Raw genomic sequence first — 12,721 nt, 5'->3', positions numbered from 1 at the left:
ATGGGCTTCCGAAGCTTAGCACCGCCCAAGACCATTGTGATTTGTTGAAAGAAATACAAGCGAGCCAGAGCGTTTTTCCCCCCGATCTCAGCGATGCAATATACTATATTATATATATATTGTATATTCCTACTGATGTGAGGAATGAACTAGTGTTTTTGTCTTGTTTTTCTTGTGTAGCAAATGAGCTACAGCTGTGTTTTGTTATGCATCCCTTTGTTGCACATTCACAAGAAATGGTCCTTGAATCCTTCTACTGATTGAAACCTGGCTAAAAGGCCTGTGATGTGATTGTAATGATACAGTGGTTATAGAAAATGAACCAGTGCTAGAAGCCACTGTGTCTCGCCACCCCACGCTACTCTTCAAGCACAAGTGAAGTTGCTGTGCATCACTAACATGTTGCCACTGTGTCTCGCCACCCCACGCTACTCTTCAAGCACAAGTGAAGTTGCTGTGCATCACTAACATGTTGATGATACAATGGCTGCCTCGTGCAAGCAACTAGTGGCTTTCTATTGCTTCGGATCCCGACCTCCAATGCACCTAACAAGTCATGAACACGCCACCTTCTGTTCCGGCTCTCCCGGAGGTTGTCTCGCCTCGTTCCTCCTCTGAGACGACCTTCATCGCTGCTCAGATGAGGAACCACTCTGACACCCATTGTGTCCGTGGACCTTTTACAATAACGACGTTGAGGTAAAGAAGGAGGGATAATCCCACAACGAAAAGATGCTGAATAAAAACTCTGAATTAAATATCAGGTAACAGGACTAAGAATGTGATAAACAGATGAACAGAGAACAGTGCACTCACCAGGGAACCACTGTTCAATCAGAGAGTTGACGTTGTCTGTTATGAAGGCCATGGCAGAGAAGTCCCTCGTCTCTGATTGGCAGATGATCTTAATACCTCCACTCCTCTTCCTCTTCCAGTTGACATCTGATGACTCCACACTGCAGATACACACACGCAGGTCAAAGCATGGACGTTTTATGTGCTTTCATCTCACCATTAACCATGTAGAAGCAGATGTGGAGCACCAGTCAGCGCCAATATTTGTTTTCTCTTCCCTTTAATTGGTTGCATTTGTTTGAGATTTTCTGAAGAGTGAAGATATTTAATCCTCTGTGTTATGATACGTTCTCAGGCATATAATAAATTAAAGTGATAAGAATGCGGTGATAGATATGAGAGATAAGCACAACTGGAGCATAATCTCCTCTATCTATATTGACAAAACTGAAACTGAACATTTGAAATATTAGAATTGCAATGAGAATCCTTGGATGTAGGGACATTGAATAAGACAATTAAGACACATAGTTTGGTGCTTAGTCTGAATAAAGATTGCTTGTTTGCATGATATGATATAATCGTGATACTTAAATCATAATACAATCCGATTAAGATTTATATTGCGATTTTTTACAGTTGAAACAGCAAATTTTGCATCCATTATATCTAATAAAACAAAGTGTTTATTAATTTAATGATTTCTATTTCAGTAAAATGTGTTTTTCATTCAAGCAGACGGACTGACCAACACATCATCTTTGTTTTGACAAACTTCCTGTCAATCAGCTGACTTTACCCATGACCACGCCAGTAACAAGTCAATGCCATCTAGTGGTCTGAAGAAACAGTTGTTACTAAAGGGTTTCATTTGTATATATCCCAATACTATGCGTCGATTCTCATTGTTCAAGACCTTCTCAGACAGACTGTATTCGTCAGCAATCCTTCGTAATGCCCTTGAAGTTGACTGAATCCAACTCTGCTTATCCTGATTCAGAACTCCGTCCTGTCTGAGGCTCTGAATCTAACTGACGCTTCATATGATTACTGCCCGGATCCTTCTAGCTCCAGCACTGACCTGAGGTAACCTCCATCAAACGTGACCAGCAGCCCCTCCTTCCAGTATATGGTCTGGCTGCGTCGGACTCTGAAGGTGCTGCAACGGTTTCTTTGCTGGGTTCCAGTAAAGCTGTAGATCACAGAGGTCCTGATGCGCTGGCTCCTAGCAATTCTTTTGGGCTCAAATGACTGCACAAACAGCATATTTCAGGCCACAAATGTAAATAGCTGAACGTTTGTAAGTACAATGATCAGAATCTGCTGGTTTCAGTACCTGCACATCCATTTCTTTGAGGCTGATGAGCATTCTGGCAATGAAGCGCTCCCAAAATCCGGCAGGAACAAAGCTCATCTGGACAAGACGCTGCAGGGTGTTGTTGGTCTGCTGACGGAAGCAGTGGATGTCCATGGCGGGCTTTGGGGGAAGGAGGTGGGGCAGCAGATAGCTACACAAAAGTAAAATACATTAATTTAAAATAATAAAAAAGAAAGAAGAGAAAGCATCCTGACTGGAAACATTACAAACTATCATGGGATGTTCATGGTCCAGGACAGGAGGTCTCTCCAAACCAGCAGAACATCACTGGAAACATCTACCAGCATCAGTGATATTGGTGACAAGAGGTGCCTGCACAGAGCCCAAAGATATTATCATTCCTAAAACTAAAAGACTCCTACATTCATCCTCCAGACTCCACTGTATTTTGCCTTGTTTCATATATAGCAATAATGGGACTACAAACAACATTTTGTTGTGCAAATAACAATACAATGAACCTTGATTTATTTGATGTTAGCAGGTGCTTCCACACAGGCGGCAACCTCTGGTTCTGAGAAGTGAAACAACCCTGAAATACCTTAAACTTGCATTCTCTCTACTCGCCATCAGGGGGCGACTCCTCTCTGATTGTATAGAAGTCTATGAGAAAATTAGCCTACTTCGCTCTTGATTTATTATCTCAGTAAACATTGTAAACATTTATGGTCTCAATCTCTAACTTCAATTCAATTTCAGTGATTGACATGTCGATAGATGTCGCTACCATGGTCTTGCTACCGTTGCTAGCAACTCCTTTAGTTAGTAATTAACTAGTGACGTTCACACTTAGCTGTAACATTTACCTTGAATTATGGAAGCTAGGCAGCTGGACACACGCTTACTCAGCTCTGTGATGCTGAGGCTTGAAAGCAGACAAACGAGTATTGAAAATGTTTATTGTAAATCAATGCATCGTCCTATCTGCTCGTCTGATTAGCCTTTAGAGAGACCACCGATCAAACCATTCAGAACAAATATCAGCTAATCGGTGGCTGCAACCGCAACCTGATTAAAGTGTAGCAATAAACTTCAGCAAAGCCAACAGAAAATTAAATCAAAAGACATTAACTCGACAAAACATTAAAACTGGATGGATATAACCCTTCACTATGGTGACAAAGCTCAATCAATGGAATGGAAAGTAGGGATGCAACAGTTCTCAATATAATATTGATGACGGTTCAATACGCACTTGTGAATTGAGGTATTTCCGGTTTTGCAATAAAATTTTGCGGAATTTCACATTTACATTATTGTATTTCTCTCTGAATTGCTTATGGTTATATAAAGGAGCACTTGAACGCAGCATGTGTTCACGTGCTGCAATGGGGAAATGCTCCCTGTCGAGTAAATAGCTGACATCCTGAAAGCAGGACGGCTGAGCAGGAAACAACAGTCATTTGTTGATGCTTCCAACAAGCCGATTCTACCGGTGCAGAAAACACAAGAACACAACAAGTGCAGTGGGACGTTTATTGCTAAAGATTTGCAGCCCTTTTCCGTAGTTGCGGGCTTCGGTCACCCAATCAAAATGATCGATCTGCGCTACACTTTTCAGCACTAACATAATTCCCGACTTCTATAAAACAACGTGGAGAGGCATCAATGTGGAACTGGCTAAAGCACAGAGCCGAGCACTGACCCGGATCATTTTTGAATATATAAATAGCAATTTTTTTTCTCCTTGCGCACAAAAATTGTTCCGAAACAGAACCAAAACCGTAACCCAAGAACTGAGGTACGTATTGAACACTGTATTGCTAACTGTATTGTTGCATCCCTAATGGAAAGTTCCTCTTTCATGACGGTATTGAAAATCATACCATCTGGATCTCTAAATACCCTGGTATACCGTGATACTGCCCAAGCCTAGTACGAAGCTGAATGCTCTATAGTCGTTGTCGACTCTAATGTCTGTCCCTACTCTCCTATCTGTATCTGCTATGAGTATCTGCTAAGTTCATCGTCTGTCAAACAAGTACAGGAAGTAAATGAACGTCTGGTCGACTCAACTTTTCTACAGTTTCATGAACTAACAATTGTGGGATAAGCTATTTATTTATTTATAACCTTTATTTAACCAGATAAAAAAAACCCATTGAGATCAAGACCTCTTTCACAAGGGTGACCTGGCCAAGAAAGGCAGCAGCACACGTCATGACAATCAGGACAGACAGACAACAACAAACAAGCAGCAAAAAACAAACATGAAAACATTAAAATATTAAGTACTAAAGTGCGAGTGAATAAGCAAATACTAAAGTGCAAGTCGATAGGCAAATAAAGTGCAGAAGATATAGATACAGTAACAAATTAAGAACATAGGCACTGTTCAAAAGTTTTCCTTTGACGTTTTCTTAAAATAGAGCGGAATGCTTCCAATGAAACAAGTTCTGATAATCTCAGTTCAGATTGGAGAGCAAGAATGCAGCAAGAAATCCTAGGGTGGAAGCTCTGCTGTCATTGGATTTCTACGAGGACAGTCATGTATGTGCTTTGTGGAGCCGACAGATACAGGGAATCACCATTTGTATCAACTCAGTATCAACAAGTAGTAAAAACAGAATATTTGTACCTGTTGTTGGCCACAGGAAGAGCAATCTCAAACTTGGCTAGAAACTGGAAATACTGTTCCTCCGTCTGCTGGGTAAAGCCTTTTCCTACCAATAGCATCTGCACAACAGACATCATCAAAGAACCATGAACACACAAAACAACTCATATCTCTTCCATCAACCCAGTGGATTCCTGAGTCTCACCCTGAGGTCTTCTGCTCGGATCACTCCATTCCTGGCTACAGTGCGAGATGACTTGAGGTGCATAATCCTCTCCAGGCACTCTGACAGCCACACAGGACACAGGAAGTAGAGAGTACAAAGGCCATGGCTGGTGTCTGGGAAGTGCAGCAGGGACCCTGTCTCTATCAAGAAGCTGATGGCTGGATGTAGAGCAAAAGAACAGGAGTGCTATGAGTATGCGTGGTGTAGTCAAGGGTATATGAAGCAGTGTGACTTTTTTTTTCAGTCAGACTTTTGATCCCTACTAATAAAGGTATAGAGGTTTCTTATTTTGATGGAGCAGAGTGGTCGAACCCAGCGGTTAATATTTGTTTTATTTACAAGTCACTGTTATTTAATGACCAAAACAGGTGGAAAACTCCCATTCTGAATAGGGAAGCCAATGCTGGAGTGCCTTGAACTTCATTTTACTTTATTTTGTATTAGATTTATTAATGTTGTATGAGAATGAATGATACCAACCTCTTCTCTGCAAATAATTCACAATTCCTTCAACTGTTTGCACTAATAGTTATTATTTATTGGCATTTGAGTACAAACCCCTTTATACTGAGAGTCCAACACAGTCTATCACAGGGCTGACATGTAGAGACAGACACCTGTCTGTCCCCATCCTTCATGTCTTTGGGAGGAAGCCGGAGAACCTGGAGAGAACCCACGCTAACACGGGGAGAACATCCACACAGAAGGAACCCGAACCCATAATCGAACCCGGGACCCTCATGCTGTGAAGCGACCGTGCTACCCACTACACCACCGTGCAGCCCCAGTTATGTTAAAGTCAGAACCGGACAATGATGCATGTGCGTTTACTTTGGTGTTCACAGGCATCTGTGGTGACTAAAAATGACAACCTTATTTTCAGTTTCACTAACCAAAAGATGATGCCTTGCCACCAACCTGGCAACCACTTTTAAAAGTTAGTGTGTAGTCCTTAGATTCTGCTTGCGGCTGTGTGTGCCACACTGTGAATGGGTAATTCAAGGTGAATTTGAAGGTGAAGTATTACTAATCTACACTGGTAGTGTGGTAGTGGTGGTAGCGAGGCTGAGGTCCATCACAAGGTAGCACAGAAAGCATACCCTGCTTTATGGGCGGTTTAACTCCAAATGGGAGCATCATTTAATAAACACAGCAATATGTTCAAAAGGGGTTTATTAACAATAAACAAATAAACTAGGGATGTCCCAATCCGATACCCGGATCGGATCGGCCCCCGATATTAGGTTTTTAAGGTGGATTGGGATCGGCCGATCCAATTAAATTTCATGACCATATTATATATGATCCATATTTAAAAAAAATGCTGGACGTATAGTGGCCGATATGAGCTGCCCTCTCTCATCTCCGCGCAGCAGTGTAGACTTGCTCCAGAAGGCACGCGGCCAGAACAATCCTCACCGCACGCTCCCGCTACGTTCTTCTTTGTGACGCCAGATGTTGTTCTGATGACCATTCCGCCTCGTTGAACCACCACAATTTTGCTTTCTACTTACACGGAAAACACAGAAAGTTGACACTGTATTTTGATAAGCTGCTGCACTCTTCAGACTCGTGGTGTGAGCGGAACCGGAATCGGACCGGTACTTTTATAATAAAAATGCTGTGTGTCTCCTTCCAAAATCCGCTGCACTCGCGCTGCCTGCTCGCACAGATCCGCTCGTGCTCATATGCGCTGATGCAGGTCGAGTGTTCACTAGAAATAAACTGCTCAAAAAAATAAAGGGAACACCACATGCTAGTTCTCAATGAACAACAACTTCCAGTTGAAAATCTTTATTCATTACAAAGTGCAACGCGTTGACAACAAAACAACATAAGGATGATTAATGAAATCAAAATCATCATCTTATGGAGCTCTCTATTCAGAATCATAAATCTAAGTGGAAAATCTGATCACAGGCTGATCCAACTTTTGTGGAGATTTTGTCAACATGTCAAAATGATCCTCAGTAGTGTGTGTGGCCTCCACATGCCTGCATGCACTCCCTACAACACCTGGGCATGCTCCTGATGAGACGTTGGATGGTCTCCTGAGGGATCTCCTCCCAGACCTGGACCAGAGCAGCAGTCAACTCCTGGACAGTCTGTGGTGGATGGAACGAGACATGATGTCCCAGATGTGCTCAATAGGATTCAGGTCTGGGGAACGAGCAGGCCAGTCCATAACATCAATGCCTTCATCATGCAGGAACTGCTGACACACTCCAGCGACATGAGGTCTAGCATTGTCATGCTTTAGAAGGAACCTGGGGCCCACTGCACCAGCATGGTCTCACAATGGGTCTGAAGATCTCATCCTGGTACCTAATGGCAGTCAGGGTACCTCCGGCAAGCACATGGAGGGCTGTGCGACCTTCCAAAGAAATGCCTCCCCGGACCATCACTGACCCTTTGCCAATCAGGTCATGCTGGTGGATGTTGCAGGCAGCAGAACATTCTCCGCGGCGTCGCCAGACCCTGTCACATTGGTCACATGTGCTCAGGGTGTACCAGCTCTCATCCGTGAAGAGCACAGGGCGCCAATGTCCTGCTGTTGGGTTGTTGTCCTTCTTCTGTCCTCAATGCGTATTGCAGAACCATTTGCCACCAGGGGCGTCACCAGACAAGCCCATTGATTCAGGATAAGACAATGACCCTTTGATCAAACACAACATCTGGGGACACCTGGAGAGGGGGCTGCAGGATGTCAGACCTGTATGTAAATTCAACTGCATTATATGTGCCAACAGAAACAGTGACTCTTCAGTCGTTCCTGTGTCACACTGGGGAATGGCTCATGCTGCAGCATTAAAAGACCTTCAGATTCGGATATTATGTCTACTGGTTTTCAGTTGCAACGACAGAAAATGTGAGGGAAATTCCTATTTAATCATGTATTTCTGTGGGCAAATGGCTGTCTGTCCTCACTGCGTATTGTGTACACTGGGAAATGGCTCATGCTGCAGCATTAAAAGATCTTCAGATTCGGATAATATGTCTACTGGTATTTCATCGCCAAACTCTCACCTGCACTAGACTAAAACTGATATTTCAGTTGCAACAACAGTAGAAAGAAGGTTACAAATAAAAAACAAGTCACAGTACCAGTCTGCAGGTCTTCATAGTCTCTGATGTCACTTCCTGTGTTCTGTTCAATGATGCAGTCCAGCTGTGCATCAGTTAGATATTGGACCTCGTCCTCAGCATCTCGTCTGTGCTTCTCTGCTATCACTGCGTCCTGAAGTGTCAGGTAGCTTCTGGGAATCTGGTGGGGGATACGATGGTACACATGTGGCTGTGCTTTCGACTACATGAAAAAGATTTGTGCTCGATAATTTCATCTTTTCGACCAAATAATTCGAGGAACCAACCCTTGGAACAAGTGTAAAAGTTCCTCCAGCACATTTGTGTTTGCTTTTCAATCAGGCAGCAACCTCCAGTTCTGAAAAGTGAAGCCAATTCTAGAGTGCCTTAAACTTGCTGACGCTACTGTTGTTCCCAATGCACTTAGCTATTAAGATGACTTTAACACTTAGCTGTAAAGTTGACCTTGAATTATGAAGTTAATTTTGTTAGCAGCTTCACACCAGAATCGAGTCAACCAAGGCTCAAGACTCACCTGTTCAGACTTCACCTTGACTCTGCAAAGCATGACCCACTAACCCCCCCCCCCCCCCCCCCAAATAGCCTATAGCACTTTGATCATAGCACTGTTGGTCTTAAGGTATCCTTGCTGAACAGCTACTACTTTACTCATACGAGGACCTTACACTTGTTTCTATTTTTTTGCTCTTACTCTATCGGCAATGATATGTTGTGGTTTCTTTCTTTCGACAAATGTACTTATTGTAAGTCGCTTTGGACAATGTAAATGTAAATATTACACACATGGCCGACTCATATGGGATTAATAACATCAGACATCCTGTGCAATTATTACAACTTACTAGAGGTCCCTGGGTAATACTAGTCCTATGTGAATAGGGCTTAAGACCATTAACTCATGTTGACAAGGTTTACTGAGATAATAAATCAAATGAGAAGAAGGGTCATTTTCTCATAGACTTCTATACAATCAGACTTCTTATTGGCCCTGATGGCCAGCAGAGAGAATGCAAGTTCAAGGTACTTTAGCATTGGGGTCACTTTTCAGAACCGGAGGTCGGTACTGTTATTACACAGTTTCTCTCTGTTGGTCCAAACAGTGAAGCTTTCTCGACACAAACACACCTTGTTGAGCATCACCTGTCACAGTGTGTCACTCACCAGTCGGCCCAGTAGTTTACTGCCACAGGCTGAGCTGCTGCTGTCTTTCATGGAGAGAACCACCTGGTAGATCAGCTTCTTCAGCCCATCCAAGCCCTCCAGGGTCTTACAGGACACTTCACTGAGTACCAAGACACCCACACACTTGATTACACTCTGCAGACTAACTGGTACTAGTGTGCCTACACAATGAAAGGTCAAATGTGTGCTTACTGCAGCTGTTTGCAGGTGATGTCAGGGTAGCCGGTGGCTCGAGCCCCTGAAGGGGATCGGCACAGAGCCAGAATATAAGCTCTCAGTGTGGCCAGTCTCTCAGTGCGAAACTTGGTATCGATAAGATCCAAATGTGTTCCCACGACCACCACAGCAGAGTTGGGTGCTCGCGCCTACCATCCACAACACATGGTAGACAACAGGATTATTGATAGTGTATCAAAGAAAACAAAACATCACACACCCTCTGAGGCCGATGACTAAAAACATTTGACAGGACATTATGCAATTTTTTCATATTCCAAAAATATGAAAAGGTAGGATATACTTTGTTTAAAATATCTTTCCAGGCGCGCAGTTGGCGGAGCGGTTGGAGCGCCATGTATGAACTAGTGATGTCCAAATGAAGCTTCGTGAAGCATTTTCTTTATTTTCTGAGCCCAATAGATGGCGCTCTCTGTTCAACAAAGGGTTGAAAGCAATAGAAATATATCGGCCTTCAACCCATTGTTGAACAGAGAGCGCCATCTATTGGGCTCAGAAAATAAAGAAAATGCTTCACGAAGCTTCATTTGGACATCACTAGTATGAACGTACACACGCAGCAGACCCCGGTTCGAATCCCGGCCGGAGGTCCTTTCCTGCATGTCACACCCCCCTCTCTCTCCTATGTTTCCTATCTATCCACTGCTAATAAAGGTGTCTATGCCTAATTAAAAAAAAAAAAAAAAAAAAATATAATAAAAAATATCTTTCCAGGCAGATACACTCCTCATGCACGAGGAAACGCATACATCTTTCTATAGCTTAAATCCTTCCATCTGAGTGGCTATTTCTCTCTTATTCTTTATTTTAGTGCAGGACTTTGTAATTTCTATGTTGACTCTTTAGAGTGTTAATCTCACTACTCTGACACATACATTATTATCATTATTTTGTCAAGATTAAGATTGATTGACACTGGCAATAACAAAGTTACAACAGAGGGAAGTTTCACTTCGGCCAATCAAAACTAATCCAGAAGTTATTAATGCAGTAAACCATCCACACAAATCAGCAGGAAGCAAAGAGGAGGCATCATCAGAAGTTACAGTTAGTAATTAGGCTTCAATGATGCAAGCACTTCCAACATCTTCCATGTCATCGTGCTTCCATTAAAGCCACTGAGGTTGGTTTATGTGGTCTGACAACTACATTATTTTCCTTTCAAGCAGATCATTCCACGTTCCCACTGGAAACGGTCACAGCCCTTCACTTTCGTGTGTGTGTGAGAGCTAACATTCACCTCGATGTTGAGCAGCCATGTCTGCAGGTTGGCCACGGCCTCCTCTCCCAGAGCCAGGTTCCAGATCACCACATATAGGGCCTTATCAGTGAAGAAACACTGGTTCACCGTGGACATGCTCACTTGACCGCCGATGTCCCACACGTTGAACGCCACCGAGTCCTTCTGTGAAACAACACAGTCGCTATATCAACGATAAACAAGGAACAGGAAGTGAAGGTTAAAGATCTGATCCATGATTTCATGTAAAGTTTCCAATGGTTAGAGCTCACTGTGAAGTGTTTTGTGGATTATGAACATAGAAGTGGACGTAGTCATGATGACATCACCCGTTTGTAGAAGGTTCTGGAGTCTCAATTTGGCATTTTCTTTTTTATTTGGACTGTTGAGGAGTGACGAGTGGATCTGATGAACACAAGCGGAAGAGCAGCAACCTTACTGGATCTGGATCCATCTGGATTCTGGTGTGAAGCTGCGAAGGGCCTCATACACCAATATCTTCCTACGTTTTTTTCTTAAATTTGTTCTTAAAAAAGTTCTTAAGAAAAACCTATGCCGGATTCATGACGAATTCCTAAACCGCTAGCATCTGTGTTCTTATCTTGATTATTTTATATTATCTAAATTATTTGTGTTGAGATTTAAATTAAGAAAAAACATTTATTTAAAATGATTCCGGTTTATTAAATTACCAGTGTATGGGAACTGTAAACAAAATGTATTATGTGTATTATTGCAGTGGGGTGCAGTGAAAATGTTTGCGTGCACCTAAATGATGTTTGGGAGCCCTGGTGGACCTATTGAATGGGTCACCTTAATCATTATCAGAAAAATCGCCCCCCCCCCCCTGAGATTTTTTTCAGGAGCCGCAACTGCCTCCAGGGTACCAGGGTTGATGTGTGTAACTATGCTTTTTTTTTTTTTTTAATGTTCGTAGGATTTGTTCTTAGGTAAGCAAAAATCCCACAAACATGAAAACATTGGTGAATATCAGAATCTTAAAACTACATAAGTTTTAAGAACAAATATCTTTCTAAGAACGCTCGGTGAATGTGGCCCAAAGTCAGCTTCTTAATTCAAGGCCAACCTTACAGCTAAGTGATTAAGCCATCTTCGTAGCTAACTGCATTGGTAGCGTGGTAGCAACCTGTCAATCACAAGGTAGCCCCCGCTCTTTTAACAACCAGAGCAGTCGCCCCCTGATGGCCAGTAGAGAGAATACAAGTTTAATAAACTTCGGCCTTGGTTTCAGAACTGGAGCTTACTGCTTGTTTGCTACACTACATCAGCACTATTAATTAGTTTCCATTCAGCTCCACTCTGTCTCATATAAGGTGACCGTGGTTCATGAGGTGGAGCGGCTCATCTACTAATCACAGGTTTTGCGGTCTCCATCACCTCAAGTCTCCGACAAGTCCAAGTGTTGAAGGGCAAGACCCGGTGTTAGCATCAAGCATATCAGCTCCTGCCATTGGTGTGTGAGTGCAGATGGAAAACTGAGCAGCACACACTTTTGGCCTATGTTGTAAAGCATTTTGGATTAAAGTGTGGCACTAATTAAAAAGTCAAAATATGGTCACTTCCTTCACCGGTTTCAATTCCAACGTGGCGACAACAAAAACGCAAGATGTCGGCAACCAAAATGCCGAACTTGAGACTTCAAAACCGGAGTCCACAAACCAATGGGTGACGTCCACTTCTAATTTACTCTGTTGTATTTTACATCCATGTCTGTCCAAAACGCCATTATTTCATCATTTTAACCTTTTAGACGTGTGTAATTATTATAATTAGCATAATGCATTATTAAGTTGTGTAATGTGTAGCATTGAATGGTTGACAAATACTGCTCCTGCAGAACAACGGTGCACCGTGGATCCCTCTGCTGTGCTTCCCACGGAGATCACCTGGCCAGAGCCCTCTGTGGGGAACCAGAGCTGGGCCTGAAGTCAATGGGGATCCCCCTCCCACTGTCATCCTGGCCACGTCTATGTAAATAAA

At 42.9% G+C, this 12,721-nt stretch overlaps 1 protein-coding gene across 1 annotated transcript; it reads right to left on the bottom strand.

Moving 5' to 3' along the window:
- Window positions 1-555: 555 nt before the first annotated feature.
- LOC311010361 (leucine-rich repeat serine/threonine-protein kinase 1-like) lies at window positions 556-11,011 on the bottom strand. Its single transcript, XM_084040880.1, has 10 exons — window positions 10,993-11,011; window positions 10,721-10,885; window positions 9,436-9,608; window positions 9,223-9,343; window positions 8,062-8,221; window positions 4,936-5,114; window positions 4,752-4,849; window positions 2,132-2,303; window positions 1,877-2,046; window positions 556-956 (listed from the first exon to the last, which is right to left on the bottom strand). Exons 2-10 carry the CDS (start codon window positions 10,835-10,837, stop codon window positions 761-763), a joined length of 1,386 nt encoding a protein of 461 aa, XP_083897006.1. The 5' UTR covers window positions 10,838-10,885; window positions 10,993-11,011; the 3' UTR covers window positions 556-760.
- Window positions 11,012-12,721: the final 1,710 nt, after the last annotated feature.

The sequence above is a fragment of the Eutrigla gurnardus genome, assembly GCF_963514095.1.
Source record: "Eutrigla gurnardus genome assembly, contig: SCAFFOLD_211, whole genome shotgun sequence".
NCBI classification, from domain to species: Eukaryota; Metazoa; Chordata; class Actinopteri; order Perciformes; family Triglidae; genus Eutrigla; species Eutrigla gurnardus.
This window is presented reverse-complemented; position numbering and strand designations above follow the sequence as displayed.